This window comes from Aedes aegypti, chromosome 2 (genome assembly GCF_002204515.2).
Source record: "Aedes aegypti strain LVP_AGWG chromosome 2, AaegL5.0 Primary Assembly, whole genome shotgun sequence".
Classification (NCBI taxonomy): domain Eukaryota; kingdom Metazoa; phylum Arthropoda; class Insecta; order Diptera; family Culicidae; genus Aedes; species Aedes aegypti.
In genome coordinates, this window is record NC_035108.1 from 89,908,103 (window position 1) to 89,925,575 (window position 17,473).

The following is a 17,473-nucleotide window of genomic DNA, read 5'->3' on the forward strand; positions in this document are numbered from 1 at the left end:
GTAGAAATTATCCAAAAAACATAAACGATAGTTTATTTGACATGGCTAAAAAATTTTTTTCAAAGAGTGCTTCAAAGCACTTAAACAAAAAAAAAAACGATAAATTTCAAAGAATGTTTTATTTAAACACTGTAATACCCAACCCCGCCTTTAGAGGGGTACACTTAGAAATTTTGTGTTTTTTTTCGTACCTCGGAAATCAAAACGATTTTATGTTTGGCTTAAACCTTATCTCGTAACACGCATATAAGGAATGTTTTTATGACTTTTGAAACTTTTATGTAATTTTTAAAAATGTTTGAAAAATTGTATTTTTATAACCTACAAATGTCTGGGGTTAATTTAACGTATAATGCAAAAAGTCATACTTTTTATTTTTTTCTCTAGATTTCTCTAGAGAGCGTTTTGTATCGTTTTTTTAAGATTTTGTCTTGAGGAAATTGGATCTGGTAGCGTTTGATCGTCTTGAAAATAGAATTTTAAATACGTCTTGCCTGAAAAAACAGACATGAACCAAAACGAGACCATACATGAATTATGAATACGAAAAGAAACCCAACATGAACCACGTTATGAAATTTTGGTTCTTCATTTGAACTAAGAATGATTTAAAGATTTTTTTGGAGTTCCAGTTTTACTGTGGATTTCTTTCACATCTTACTCGAACGATCTTTGCAGGAGTTTGGTTTATGATTTTTCAAGAACTTTCTAAGACATTCTTCCAAGAATGTAGTTTTGGATACCTTCGAGAACTCAATCTGGAGTTTTTCTGGGACTAACCATAGAAACTACTTCGGAAATTGCATCAGGAATCCCTCTAAAGACCGTTGGATAAATGTTCAAAGGAAGTCTCATGTTCTCAAGAAAGATATCCATTAATGTTTCCATTGATTTCCCTTGGACTTTCTCCAACATTCACGTTAAGAGCATCTTTGAAATTCAAAATTCATTCAGGAATTAATGTTATTTTTTTTAAATCCCAAAGAAATCTAAAAAAAAAATACTAGCCGGTCTTAAAGAAATTTTTCCAGTGAAATGTCAAGAATTTGATTCAGATTTTTTTTTCGGAGAAAATTTTGAGAAAAAAAAACCGCCTGGAATTTCTAAAGAAAATGTTTGTGTGAGTTCTAAGTATGCCTTGATGAATTCTTACGAGGATCTCTGAAAAAAAAGCTCCTGTATTCTTGATAAAATTCTTCATAGGATTTGCTTGATAAATGCTAATATAACTGAAAAAGAAAACATCGAAACTCTGAATAATGTCCCACAAGACTTTTCGGAGAAATTTAAGTATGAATAATTTGAAAAATACTTGTAAGAATGACTGTAGTAATAACTGATGTGGAACCTTGAATAAAGTTTTCAAGAATCCATGGAATGTGAAAATATTAACTGAAAAATGATTAGACAAATATTTGAACCTCAGCAATGATATTTTGATGAAATGCTGGAAAAATTTTGAGAGAAATTTCTGAAGGAACTTAATGAGGAATTCCAGGTCAATTTTTTTTTGAGGAATTGTTGGAAATGTTCATAAAATATTTCATCGAATAATGTCTGAAGGAAGCAATTCTGACCAATTTCTGAAAGTAATCATATGCTCATAAACGACACCTAACTGTAAATAGGAAGTGTATAAGCCTTTCCAAACTTTCTAATTTTAAGATACGATTAGAGTTAGTTAAAGAGTTTAGATAATTATGCAAACATCTAAACATGTTTTATGTTGGATAAATACAAATCGTTAATGGAGATGAACCAGCCCTGGGCTGAAAATCTCCCTAATAAAGATAATAATAATAATAATAATAATAACAAAAAAAAAATGAAAGACTGAACATCTTTAGTAGCTTCTTGAAAAAAAAAAATTATGACCCCGAGATGAACTAGCCCAGGGCTAAAAATCTCGTTAATAAAGATAGAAAAAAAAAATAGAATTTTTATGATTGAAAAGACTTTCTATCACAAAAAGGACATATTCTACTTTGTATTACTCAGGGTTCTGAATTTTCGTATCAATGATGCGAAATCTACGATTTTTCGCACGTAAGGAGAATGCTTTTTTCGCTTCCTCGCGTGAACATCTTTTATCGCTCACACTAATTTTCCCTGGAGCTACGATGGAGGATAACCGAAAATCACTCCACTCTGTGGATAATTTGTTTTTCACTCCATCATATTTTCGCTCACCAGCTGCTCCCGAGAATTATCACTATGTGGATAAACAAAAACTAGTGCCGGCGACGAGATTCGAACCTAGAACATTGCTAAAAACAATTGCGATGCGTGCACGCTAACCATGCTACCACACCAACTTGACGAAAGAAGTGGTTAATTTGGTGCATAAAAGCAACTGCTGCTCGTGTCGATGGATACAGGAAAAATTCTCTATGGATCGGAGAAAGAGAAAACAAACTTCTCACGGCTGCGGAAATGTGCAATTATCGATTTTTGCTTTGTTTTGTGGACGACTAAAATCGCAAGGCAGCTGATCGCTGAAAATTGCTGTCAGGGATAAATCCTTTATCGTGAGAGTGAGTGAGAATCCGGAAGCCTGGTATTACTGATTCAAAATAATTACCCTGATTATGGCCGAAATTCCCTGATAATTACAGGTTTTCCAGGTTTTTTCCAGGTAGTAGACACTCTGTAAAGCTTTTCTGGACTATAGAGGCCATTTTGAGTTTTGTCCAGTAGCCCCGGTATTTGGTTTCGGAATTTACATTGATATTTTCAAGAATATATAAATTGGCGCAAAAATTTAAATTTGAATGATATTTTCATTTTCTTAAAACAACACACTTAGATTAAATTACTGGGGTCGGTAAAATTTTACTGGGTTTTGGAACTACCGAAAAAGTCAGTAAAATGAAAACTGTCGCCATGCGTAATTGAAAAGCAAATTTCACCATGTCTTATTTTTTATCGATATATTATATAAAAAGAAAGCTCTCTGCTAAATTTCAGTAAGAAGCTCTGTTTTTCAAATTCTGACATTTTTTTTTAGTTTACTGACTTTTTCGGTAGTTCCAAAACCCAGTTATTTTTACCGAACAGATTGAGTGTGTAACGGAAGCTAATTATGAGTATGTTGGATATATTTGTTTTGAAACTCAGTTTCAATTACAAAGTTCTAATGGTTTATTTTTAAATTTCGATTCCATTGAGAATCCTCGTAGGAAAAATGAGAATGCTAGAAAGTTTCTGATGAAACCTCTCAGGGATCTCTCAGAATGTTCACAGAATCCTCATCAGTATCCTCTCAGGACTCATATTTGATTACTCGCAGAATTGTCGCTGTATTCTTATCAGAATCATTGCAGGATTCGCATCAGGTTCCTCGCTGGATTCTTATATTCAGAATTCTCATCACAATCCTCTCAGAATTCGCACCAGAATCCACTTCACATCAAAATCCTCTTAGGACTCTCATCAGAATCCTCTCGATATACTTGTCAGAATCATCGTAAATCAAAAATTTTCAAAGAATCCTCATCAGAATCCTTTCAGGATTTCTCAGCATCGATGCCGAAACGTTCCAGGAATCTAATCAGAATCGTTCCAGGGTCCTCATTAGAATTCTTCCAGTATACTCATCAGAATCCTTTCATAATACTCATCAGAATCGTTCTAATAGAATTCTCTATGGCACTAATTGAACTACCGTTTTGATTCATATTACGGACAGCTTCTAATTCCGGACACTCCACTTTGTATGGGTAACAATTCACACGAAATATTTCAATTTTTGCTGTTCAAAAGTTCTCACTTACGAAGCTCGTTTTAATAAGCATTTTCCATAGATATATACGTAAACTTATATCCCCCAACTGCCTCAGACGTCTCTTTGGTGGTTTGACGATTTGAATTGATGATTTAATTTTTCTCTTATGATTTTTTTTTTGCGCTGTCCGGAATTCGAATCAAAGTGTCCGGAATATGATGCAAAAGTAAGGAAGCATCCGGAATAAGAATCATGAAAATTTCGCACTTCAATATCATAATTTTGTCATTATAAATCTTTAATGAAAACTTCAATCTGTACACTCTGTTACAATAAATGTTAATTCTTGAATGTTGGTCCATTTGCGTTAAATCACTAAATAATGTGTAAAAGGCCCTAAGCCAAATTGACTGGATCATTACAAAGGTATAAAAAATTGAATGCTCCAAGAAAGCACATGGTTTGTGACGTGTTCAAATAGCCCGAAAAAAGGCAAAATTAGAACTTGATTAATTTGAGCTTTTTATTGCTTCCCGACCCCAAAAATCAATTTGTTAATGTCAAAGGGGTCGATTCATTAAAAAGGTGCCCAGTAGGAAATGAAATCCTAGACAAAAATTCATCTATGAGGACAGAACTTGCACTACTGTCGACTAAAAGCAATACAGCTTAATAAAAAACTTGCCATAAATAATGATTTGAGGACCCAAAAACTTAACAAGAGACCTGGTCATCCCGTAGGGCTCAAATAGTAACGTACTCCACACAAGTAGTAGTGGGAACGTTACAAATGTAAATTTATGTTCAGTGATTTGTCTGCTTGTGAAATTGTTTTGATTTATTATTTTTTGTAACAACTCAATGACATTTCAATTTACATAATGACTGCTCGCCCCGTAGTACAATTTACCGGAGGATGATTCAAAAGCGATTTCCATACTAACTTCAAACGTGTTTTAAAAATAGTTCGAGGGCACGAAAAATTATGAAACTTTGAAATCTTGCTCAATTTTTAACTTAAAATCAGAATACGTAAGAAAGTGGATACCCCTAAACAAGCCAATAGGGCGATATTCAAAACTGAAAAAGCAATAGATGGCTCTTTTTCAGTAATATTAAAAACGAAACCCTGAAGCAAAGAAAGCACCATGGAAGATGAATTAAAAACATAAAGTTATCCATTCACATTACGCTTGATTTCTAATCACTACTTTTTCGATCCAGTTTCCTAATTGCTAGGAATTTAAGTTTTACATTATTTTTCATACGTTTTGACAGCTCTCGACTACCATTCTTCCATGCGCTTGTGTTGGAAGTTTGAGAAATTTGAGATTCCAGCGTAGCGCGATCAGTGCGTGGAATACAAACATCAATGTCGCTGCTTGGCGGCCAGTGAGAGAAACTGAATGTTCGAAAGGTTGCTGTCTGTACTTGTTGCCGCTGGCTCCAACTGTTAGCGATTATGAACGAAATAAACAGTCGTTACCCTATTGAAGATAAAATCTTTAGAGAATTTTTTGGAGTAATATCTGGAGAAGCCCTGGAAAATACCTTTGTTTGTAAAGTAACATGCAATTCAAGTGGTAACCACTGATAATAGTGGGTGACCCGTAATAATATGACCACTGTACCTCCCGAGAGATTCTGCTTTGAATTTCAAACCAAAATGTAAACAACTAAGTGTTGCCTGATTTAATCAAGGTGTTAATAGCTACTTATTCGTTGTTAATACTAAAGATGGCTCGATCAAGGTGAATCAACCATATACAAATATTCCTTTTTCTTCTTTTTGGCTCTTGATTCTTACTGAAATTTGGCCTTCCGTAGAATTAAGTTTCAACATAGAGTTTATAACAGCATTTTCACAGTTCAAGCATAATTCTTCAATCCGACGTATCTGCAAAAATAAACAAATCGAGATTTGCTTTGCGTGGGCTTGACAAACGCATATTCTACGTACTGAGTCTAAAAAAGTATTCCTACAATCATTTTTTTGATTTTTAAAAATAAATTTCAATTATGCCCTATGTGCACTTTACTCAGTGTTTTTAATTTGGCTACATACACCCTTCGTTTGCACAGCGACTCAACTGTCAACATTTTTCATGCTACCACATACACCGTACATATGCTAATAGCAAAGCGACCTATATGCAGAATCAAAACCTAAAATTATAAACATCAGATACGTCATACTGTTTCCGAATCACTAAACATGTTGGAAATCGAGAGATTCGGATTTCCACAGCTGCAGCTAGCTGACGGATCGGCAAACTGATGTGGAACATCATCAGTATCCGGTTTTAGTCAATATTTTTCACAAAATTTCTCACAAGAACTGTTCTCCTTCTACTTTTGTTACTCACGGCTCCGTCCGGTGCTCCTGTTGGTCTAGTTGAAATTGGAAACATTCGGAAACCAACATTCGTTGTCGTTGAAAGTTGAAACTGACGAATTGACTAACTTTATTAAGTTTCATGGGAATTTTCAAACCGGTGTATGTGCAACTTCAAAACAATACTGGTGTATATGACGTGACGCAAGTGAAAAACGAACTGTCAAATCGACGCATCAAGCAAGGTGTATATATCAATCAAAGTATGGTATCGACGAACCATCCATGGTGTATGTGAGCAGCACAAAGCAAAAGGGTTTATTCGATAATTTTACCAGCTTTTCAATGTAATTCAAAACAAATCGGAATTGTTTGATAGTGGTTCGAAACAATGTGCTTTTTTTCAACTTCTAGTAGACACAGCAATAGAAAAAATGCAAAACATTTTAAACAGGATTTAAAATTCTTTACAATATGTTGCATCGCATTTTTCTCGAAACCATCCGAGTGTTAGATACGCCGATTTGAAAAATTAGGCTTGAGTTAATCAGTCGAGTCGAGTCTATCAAAATGACTCGACTGGAATCACTGTCGCACAGTAAATACGTTAAAAATTGAAGGTTTTTTCCCTGATATTGTATCAACGTACATATTGTGGGAAATACCTAAACCAAAAACATTCAATATGACCGGCATTCAGTACCGCTGTATCCATATTGATTGGAATTCCACTTGTAATATATTACTTCCACATAAAAACGAACAGCACTCCTCGTTACTGCTAAGCTGAATAATTATCCACAACATGCTCCACTCGAGGAAAGTGGGCAATTAATTTTCGAATTGTTCAAACACTGATGGCTAAACCACTTGAAGCGATGTCATACGCCGGAACTAATACAGTGAGAAACAAGTTGCGTAGCTAGTATTTAATAGACATTCATTCGGCGATAGCAATAAATTTGATGTACTAATTTCGCACGTTGTCTCTCTTTGGAAGTGCTAATACGTTTGAAGTAATGGAACATTTTCATTAGTTTGAAAATTTACAATCCTTATCTATTGGGGACACTGAAAGGGTCTTATTATATGCGTAATAGAAGTAATGTCACTATTTAATTTTTGGTTGAACATAATCTGGGTTTCACTTTCTAACCACATAAATCAACACCAATAACGATCACATCGAATGGTCACGAAGAAAATAAATCATCCGCATCAAACAGAGAGACACTAAACAACACTGGATCGATCGCACAAAACAAACTGAAGAAAATAATGAAATGAATCACGAAAACAGTTGTTATGCACCCTGTCAGAGTTCCACATTCACATTTCCCCAGAAAACGATCAGGAAAAACACTTTTGAAATATGAGACGGTATTTCTCGTGACACGGTCAAGGGGAAAGCATCCCCTTTCAACGAACGAACTCACCACACTCATGAGACATCTATCACTTTCACAAAAGAGAATCCCCGCCCCAAAGTGCAGTCGCATTCATAATTTTATTGAAACATGTGAGAAACGATCACAGCTGCAAAAGAAATACCACCAACAACGAACGATTTGGGGGTGCAGTAATGAAAAACCTACACTAACTTGTGCATCGAACAAGAGGCCGCGATCGCGGATCGCGATGAGCGAGCAGTGACTAAACCAGTGTAGTCTAGGCATAGGTACATCGCTGCTGTTCGCCTTCAAGCATGGATAACCAAGTTGACACGGGGGGTGGCTGGTGGAGCCCCAAAGTGCGTGATTTCGCCCCGGCCAACACGAGACGCACATGTGAATGGAAAAACTGTTCCAAAGTGTGCGACCGGTTTCATGAAAGTCGGTTACTCAGACAAGCCTATAGGTATGGTCGCGTGTCGCACAGCCGAGCGCGTGATTTTCAAAGCGAAGAAAACTCAAAGAGACCGGGAATCGTTTGAGAAAGAGAGAAGAAGTTGATCTTAGTAATGCTCCGTGTGTTGGAGATGACGCTGTGTTGATCTAAACAATGATGCAATTAATCAAAAGTAATTGACTTGAGACGATTGCGATATTCAGTAACGAAAAATAAACATGTGTACGTAGTATCTACAAGAATTCCGCAAGATAATTCTTCCTCTACGTTTGGACGTTACGTCTCAACTGGGACAGAGCTTGCTCCTCACACTGTCCTAAAAGATTTCATTGTCAATTGATTATTTTCTCATTTGTAGGGGTAGGGGTAGGGTAAAGCGAGTTAAATAGGTGGAAGGGTGTAGTATTTTTTCCTGAATCATTCAAAAACTGCACTTACGCCCTTTGCCCCATCCTTAACCAAACCTTCACCAAAAATGCTCATTTTTTCACAGGATGTTGTTTCGAGACCGATTAGACCCACCCTAATCATAGAGGTGCCCCAGTAATTTGCACCCCTTTGTTAGTTTGCTTAACCCTATTAAAAATTAAGATAAGCATCAGTTGCACAAAAGAAAAGTCAAGTTCACGAACAAAAAGAAACCTAGGAATTTTCGCTTTTCCCTAATGTTCAATGTCACAACCGCACTCGACACAAGCTGGCACAGGTCCAGATTCTCTCAGTCCTGAATCTCGCTTTTACCGGTAGAAAAGCGTGAAATGCTAGACGCTTCACATACCAAACGAGCACATCGTGTGAGTGACCTATGTAATACATGGAATAGTTTATATCATACATTCCTACATTTATTATCTATACAATCAGTTTAATTTAATTTGCTTCTTCATATTTCCGTCCAAAATAAATTAAGCAAAATTATCATCCTTCATCTCTGATGTACACCAGCAATGAAAAAATCTTCCAGCGTTTCGCTTTCTAGCAGAAAAATGTTTAAACCAAAGAAGAATCAGTAGGTTATTAAAATTACACCGCAATTTGAGCGCAAGCTATTTATTTCATTGCTTCTTTTTTTTTTAAGTAGTAAACAAGAGTGGTGTGCCTTGTTGTAGAACAGAAAACAACATTCGTACGCTTATGATGGAAATTAGCCGAAAAAGTACAATTTTTTTTTTGACTCAAAAGAAGCTGTAAATGTTTGTTTTGAAGAAGAAAAACCAGTGCACATTTTTCGACGCCCCTAATGTTGCTTTCATCTGTTATGACACCCAATTTGTTTTTTTTTCTATTGGTTAGGATACTTCATTTTACATCTGAATCTTTTTTATCCACAAAACAAAAATGGAGGATCGTGTTTTGTGGCTAAATCGATGATTTGTGATTATCGTCAAATATGAAAACAACTTTACATATTTAATTTGGTAGCTAAGAATATTCCAATCAAACTTTTGATTGGGGGGAATCTGAGAAATGAAGTTTAGATTTTCGTGAGTAATGTCAAACAAATATTTCTAGATAATAAATCCTCGAGCTGTTTAGTGGAATACCTATAAATAAATGAAAAGTCGAATTTAGTCGTGTCTAGTAAACGACACTGAAGACGACCTTAAAGTTGAGGTCGAAATATGCGTATCTATCAAAGAATAGTGGAATTAAATGATATAGAACTAAGTTTGGTTTTTCATTTATTTAAGATGAAGATAAGTCGAAGGCTCCTCTAATTTAGAGGAGCACAAATCTGGAGAACCGAATACCCGTTTGAGCTGAAAGCTTAATCGATTGGTCACCACCAGCAAGTTTTCAGGCCAACTTAGCATGAAGAAAAATTTGAATCAATGTACATGACTCTTGTTATTGACATAAATCTCTTCAGTAGTTACGTTTTTACCTTGCATGTTTTACACAGCATCAGCGTGACGGTTCTGACTTCGGTTCTGAATCGCGGGACAACCGAAAGTTTAACCGTGCGGCTGTCGATCGATTGGTTACTGTTAGAACTAGCTTCTTGTTGTAGGCGATAAGCACATTTTTTTGACATCTCTGCTGCAAAAAATACCGTGGTACAAAAAAGCGTCAATATCTTAGATATTAACATTGATTCCCAAAATTCGTTTTTTTTTCTAAATAATCCAAATAATGCTGTTTCAGCATAAAGCAGCATATTAACTGCATTCTAATTTCTCATGTTTTTGAAAGGAACCCTGCCTCGAGGTGGCCGGTGATGATGATTTCCCTAATGAGAATTCATTAAAGAAATTCATACATTAACTACAACTCGTATAATTTCCGAAAAAAAAAATATTGAAAAAGTTGACAGAATTACTAAGGGAATTTCTCAGACAATACATAGCGAGAATTTTTGTCGACAAAAAAGGGGTTTACTTTCAAGGAATTTCGGAATGGCCAAGTTTTGTTCAGATGAATGGCAAAAATTTAAACTGGTGTGAAAAAATGTAACAAAATCGACCAGTGTTTATTCCAGTTCTTCGAATTTGATAAAAAAAATTTAAGTATTTTTGCATGAATAAATTTATTGCCTAAACTATATGTTTCCAAGAAAACTTATTATTACATAAATTATTTGAATAACTTCCAACAGATTGGCAACAATATTTTTCAGAAAAGTTTTTGATATTCTATATAGAATTTTAGTAGGTACTATAAAATTCCTCAAGGAATATCAAAAGGTGGCTTCAGAACTTTTGCAAATCTCTTAGAAATTAATCAAATAATATTGTAGTACTTGTTCACACTTTCAAAAGTGAATTGCTCCTGGTGGACATCCATTCTTTATATGTCTTCTTATGATTAGTAAATTGATTCCGGAAAATGTTCCCGGAATTACCTAAAAAACGTTACTTAATATTTCAAAAGCTCAATTTCCCTCCAAAAAGAAATTAATTCTTTCAAATCTTATACTGAGATATTTCGCTGAAGGTTCTATTAGAAATTCGTCTGTGAATTTCTTTCAATAGTTTTCCCCAAAAATATATTACAAATTCTTCCGCGAAGTTCATCAAAAGTCCTTATCTAATTTTAACAACTATTGACAGAATCTATATTCTTGGTTTGATTATTTATGCGATACGAAGACGGAATTTCTAGAGGCGTTCTGGGAGAATCCTAGAAAACCAGAAGTCAAGGATAGATTTGAAGGATAATTTCTAAAGAAGATTCTGATGGACCTTCTTGAGAAATTTGTTTTATTTGTAAATTCGTTAGATAGGTTTTAACTGTCCTGTAATTTACCTCTAAAGAAAAGATTATGGATTATCTTTTGTTGTACCTTTGTCAATCTATTGTTCAACCTGGTTCAACATTTTGTTGTTTGTCCCTCCTTAGCATGCCGCTTAGGACCACTTAAGCTTTTCTGTGAAGTGCATTGTCAACGAGTTTCAGAAATTCTACGATTTCTGAATTATTGAATTTTGCGACAGGAATTGAGTATTTTTTTCCAAATTATATGTAAGCTGCAATTATTCAAAAAAACAACCAACAACGTTCTTTCAAACCTTCCTTTGTGTGTGTTTCTTTAGAAATCTTATATGGTTTAGTATTGATTCGTAGAGGAATTTGTAAGGTAAATTACCTTAGGTAATCCCTAAACAATATTGAGATATTCCTGGAGTAGTTTTTGAACCAAAAAATGGAGAGTAGATAAAATTTAAAATGTTGTCTGTAAGGCCGTCTTCAGTGTCGTGTACTAGACTCGACTTGATACGGAATGTATTTAGTACACAAATCTGGTCATTTTTTTATCATGTGCTCCATATAACAGTTGTCAATTCAGCGCCATTTACAACTTGCATGATAAATTGTGACGCGTTTCAAGTCTTGCATTAGCGCGCAAAACCAAATTGTGTTAATAATCGAATTACCATCAGTAAGCTACAGTTTTAAGAATTATTACAAGTTGCTTACGATAGACAGGTATTTTGTTTTACTTTCATGTGAAAATATCTATGGTCTAATATACCCCAAAATATCTTTATGCCCGGGGTAAGTGGGGCTCATACAAGCAAGCACCAGCATCAAAACTTCTCCTACATGTTTCAATCATTTTCCTAGAGAATAGAACTGAAACATTCAAACAAATATTTTCTACCAAGAAAGATCAATCTCAAATCACGAAATTGTTTAAAAAAAAAAGTTTAATTTTTCTAGTTTTCTTTTTGTTTTTAATTTTTTTAATACGAATTTTAAATTGAACAAAGACATACTTAGATGAAATTTTAAATGTATCATACGAACGATTACTTTTCTATTTTTAATGAAATTTATTTATTATTTCTGCCAAATTTATTAGTTGCGGAAAACAATTCCATCGCATTAAGTGGGTTTCTGCCATTCATAACAATAATATAATAGAACATATTTATAATTACATCAATTATTGAAAGTTTACATGATACTTTTTAATTAATAACTTGTAAATGATATATTTTTAACATGTTTTATTCCTCTTTATGCTTTTAGTGGAGAATTTTCAGTAATATTAAGTGCGATGTAACATACCATTAAATGTACGTTTTCTTCCTAGAGCCTGATTTGCTGCTAAAAAGGAATCGCTAAAGGATTTTTTTGCCGATTCCTTGCAGAAATTTTCTACAGCGACTCCCGTTTGAACTGCCATTTATTTTCTACTGCGTAGTGCGATCACAAAAAGGCGCTGTAGAAAATTTGTACAAGGAATCGACGAGAATTTACTTTAACAATTCCTTCACAGCAGCAAATTAGGCATAAAACGTTACATATTTTATGGTTGATCCCTTATGTAGATCAAATATGTTCTCGAAATTAAAAATCTACGATTTATCAATCCTACTATTACTATTGCAATGGTTGACTTACTGATGTGGATTGACGCATGAAACTGGATGAGTCCCACTTGCCTCGTTTAGCTAGGTAACTGCGTCTAATAATACCTCATTTTACAACTTTCTTCAAAGGTTTTCACAATTTCGAAATTATTCGATCAAAAATTTATGCACACACCAGCAAATACGTTACCAAAATGTGACCGTGTAGTTGGATTTGCACAATATTGACATTTGAAAATTATATTGAACTATTCGATTGAACTACCGTTTTTCAGGGTCCTATTTGCCCCGGGGTACCTTATGTTTCTTGCCAAATACCTAAAATCCAACATTAAATCTTTGGCAAATTGATTGAAATTGTCAGAAAGTTTGAACCATAAAAATATGAGGATTCTTTACGAAATAGGTGTCTGAAATTTAAGAGCAATCATATTATGTTTGTAGCGATTTCAATAAACAGGCAATCTTGTTTGTCTTTCTGGCGCTTGATTGAAATTAAATTTAATCCATAGAATAACAAAAGAAAAATCCTACCTTATTATGCGTGCTGCAAATACTGGTTCTGTTGTTCCAGCCGACGGAATTGTTGTTGTTGTGCGCAAACGATCCGTGACTGGGCGGGGAATGACTGTGATTGCTGTTGCTGCTGGTGCTATGACTGCTAAAAGGACCTCCTCCGCGGTCTGGTCCTCCGTTTCCGGCCGGTGTCGTCAGCAGATGGACATGTGTAAAACCACTGCTTCCGTTCAGAGCGTTATTGCTGGCGGCGCTGACAAAGTTTAACTGATGTTGTTGTTGCTGAGGGACGTTAATACCCGGGCTTGTTCCACCGGGGCCGTTTGGGATCTGAGTCACCACAAGGCCGGCACTGGGCAGGTGATTTGTACTGAAGGTTTTCTGATTGATGGCAGCTCCGAGAGTCGTGGCAAGCACAGTATCAATTCCGGCTGTGCTAGTGCTCCATACGGACATGGCCCCATTTCTGGAAGATGAAAGTAGACATGGTGTCCCGGGTGAGGAAAGGGTTTCGAACAAACACTACTACTACGGGGAATGGGATTTGCTATCGGAACCGAGCCCGAGAATAAGTACGTAACCGCGCGCGGAACACGAAACGATGAAATCACATCTAATGCACAGACGATTGTATTTAGGTAATTGAAATAAAATGGAAAACCAATTTAAAAGTGCGAGTAAATAGAGAGATCGGTGGTCGCGATAAGAAAGCTTGCGAATGTTTTGAGAGGGTGTTGTTATTTGCTCCGGTCTGATGTCAGCATCCAGGAAAAAAGCAAAAAAACAGCTGCCAGTGCTGTCAGTGTGATTAGGTGTCGAATTGTTCACTGAACTGATAAGCGCAAAAGTTTCCAGAGCTGGACGATAGGATGAGCTCATGTCTTCGTTAATGCTGTGTGCTTTCTTCAAAAGGGCGAAACTAACAAAATTAAACGATTTGAGTTAAATGCTGGACTGGTATAGTTTTGCAGCGTACTTGCCCGTAAAACCACAAAATTTTAATATTGTTCAATTTTACATAAAATATATCGCAAAAAGCAAATGGGCGTATATGAATTTTGAAAAGTTTTTTATTAGAGTGCTATTTCGCCTATTTCCTCCCACACCAAACAACGATGACAAAAGGGCTGATCTGAAATCTCATTTCAATTTAGGCTCTTGATGAATTTCGAGCTTATTTTCACATTAAACATGATATTTTTAAATACATTTAGTCTCTAAGTGGTGGCTTAGGATGCACGCACCAATTTTTCCACACTGAGATGTAGGAAACACGATTTATGCGAGGTATTATGTTGGAATGTTTTGGGTTCTGAATCGCACTCATCTCTGTTGTTGAATAATAGTGTGGCAGGCATGTATCGATTTAACGTGGTCCCTCATTTTATGTACTGCACATCACACAGCACAAGATTACCAAAAAGTGATCAAATTCTTAACATACCTCCTCTGCTATAAAGTTTCAAAAGTTGTCCCCGTCTAGGTATCCGACCCAGGTGACCCTGTTCGACAGCTTCCCGTACAAACAAAAGAAGCTGCAAAGGCGGTTTACCAGTTTATCCTCCGGCGCAGAACGTTATTCAGAAGTAATGGGAATACAATTAGCTGAAAATAAAAACATAACATAGACGAATTCTGTTGAAGATATCTGCAAAAATGTTGATGGCATCCGATCGACGATGGGATGTTAGAAAACTTACCGTCGGCTACTCCTGACAACGGCTACTCTATCCAAGCGGGATATTCCTGTGCGCTGGAAGCTACGGGGTGATTTTACCATTGATAAATATTAATTTTTTCACATGAATTAGAGCCTTTCTTTGAAAAAACTAAAAAAAAACAAATTCGAGCAGAAGGGCGCAACTGAAACAGTTTCCAACAAAAAGCAAAACAAACAGGCGAATTTGACAGATGGTTTTCCAATTGGACTCGGTCGAGGGGCCCAATTGGATTTATGCTTTGACGAAAGGCGATTATGCTGAAGGGCGCAATCACAAACGATGTTCAAAAATAGACGTTACCATACTTTTCTCGAATTTTTAATGCAAAATCAAAACAAAAAAAATGTGAAATTGATTGAAAAGATAAAACACGTTTCGGTGAATAGAGTCAACAGAAATCAGGGTCAAAATTGCTTTTTATAAGAAATAGAGATTTGATTATCGGTTGGAAAATTTCATTCGTTGATTTCTCATTTTGGGGTCGATGTCAATTTCGCCCATTTGAAAAAAGTGCCCAGAATGGATCATTGAAGGTAGTTTTTGCAAGTGCTCACCGCATCAAAACAAAGGCGCCACTGTATATGGGATTTAACATTGTGACAGCATTGCTGTTCTGTCAAACACACAAGACTACGGTGGCGCTATCTATGCTTTTCATAGCGGACGTTTTGGTTATTTTAATGATCCATTAAACCAGGACCGGCTGCATCGTGTTGAGTAGGTACCTACACACGTGCGTGCACGTTTGTTATATACAGCAAAAGCGGAGTGACTGTCTTTCGTACTTGGAAAAATAAAGAATCTGAATCGAGAGAAATTTAAGAATATTTTTAGTTAGTCTTTCAAGATTTCCTCAAACTTGGTTTAAAAACACAAATGTGTAAGTTGTCAATCCAACTCGGGGTATTTACAAATGGTTCCATATACATAGTTACAAAACTATAATTATAAATCAGCGATATTCACAAATTTCACAACGCTGGAGGGGAATCACAAGCATTAAGGTATTACCGTATTTTAACTTCAATGGATCATTAAAATAACCAAAACGGCCGCTATGGAAAGCATAGATAGCGCCACCGTAGCCTTGTGTGTTTGACACAACAGCAATGCGGTCACAATGTTAAATCCCATATACAGTGGCGCCTTTGTTTTGATGCGGTGAGCACTTGCAAAAACAACCTTCAATGATCCATTCAACGAGTGCAATGCATCATTGCTTTTATTCTGCAATATGCGTGCAGTAATGCTTTAATTCCATTTTATGAGTGCAATGTAGCATCGCTATCGCCTATCGATAACTCAATGTACCGAAATGCTAAAACGGTACATAAAACGTTAAGATGAGCAACTGTTTTAGCCCCCCACACAATGAAAACAAAACATAATCTCAACAGCAAAAAAGCGACAGCCGCGGTAAACTTAGAAGTGCAACAGTCGTGTCAGTGTTGCCACATTTTTTCCGAATCTCATCTGTAATTTCGGCCGAAAAAATCTTTTTTATCTTAGGTCAACCTCCAAAAATCTTGGTAAGAACCTTTGCAAACGTATTATTAGTAATTTAAAGATGCATAATTGCTTCTAAAAGTTTGAATACTTAAGTTTTTGAGAAAATAAATAAATAAACAGAGTAATGGCATTTCTGCTTAATATCTCCCAAAACTGGGTGCTTAACTCGTGAAACATCCTAAAATCTTAAAAATCTTTTTTATCTCAAAAATCTGTGATCTGTGATCACAGATATCTGTAGGCAGGAACAGAAAAAAGATCTGTGTAATGCACAATGGTCGGAAAAAAGTGAAGTTTGGCCAAAACTATTTTTATTGCCTTAATCGATGAAATATGTAATCTGAATATGTTATTTGACGTTTTTGTTGTTTCAGAAGGGGTTATTCACAAAATACGTAACTTTAAAAAAAAAGATTTTTTTTAAATAAAATTGGTATCAAATTGGGCTGAAAGCACAAATTTTGTTTATATTTGATCGAGTTTGATCAAAATGTGTATAAATAGTGGTTTAATATATTTTAAATAAACTTTGTATGAAAAATATCGTCAAAATATATGTAAAATATTGAGTTATTCAAATAGCTCTAACTTGTAAATCAGCAAATTTCTGCAAAAATTTCAAAGGTTTTTTGTAAGATCTAAGGATGCTTTTTGATGTGCAATATTCGAAATGGTGGCGACATGACGCGACAAGAGTTGTTTTTCATGTTCAAAATCATCAAAATTACTGAAGTGTAATATTGAATAGTATTAAAACTTCAACCAAATATTTTTTTACATCATCATGCTCGATAAAAGTGTTGAACCATAAGCTTTCAGATAGTGGGTAACTTTGGGGAAATATTGCATTCCTATATTATAAATTTTGTGCTTTATTTTATTGTTACATTTTTCAATTTTTTGACTTCAGCCGGTTTGCCGTCATAAAAGTCATAGAAATTTAAATTTTAGTTCAATTTCAATTAAGGATCATAATAACATAACACATGAGGTATATTTAAAA

The 17,473-nt window shown here is 35.3% G+C and overlaps 1 protein-coding gene across 4 annotated transcripts in view; it reads right to left on the reverse strand.

Moving 5' to 3' along the window:
• The window catches only part of LOC5579438 (calcium release-activated calcium channel protein 1), a 105,739-nt gene that overhangs the window by 19,745 nt on the left and 68,521 nt on the right, over nucleotides 1-17,473 (reverse strand). Inside the window, exon 2 of one of the 4 annotated variants that reach the window (XM_021841485.1) lies at nucleotides 13,259-13,706. In XM_021841485.1, coding sequence (XP_021697177.1) covers nucleotides 13,259-13,706 — 448 coding nt within the window. Of the gene's footprint in view, nucleotides 1-7,215; nucleotides 7,341-7,370; nucleotides 7,479-13,258; nucleotides 13,707-17,473 lie in introns of those variants that run through there. The other 3 variants (XM_021841488.1, XM_021841487.1, XM_021841486.1) reach the window with 3 other exon arrangements.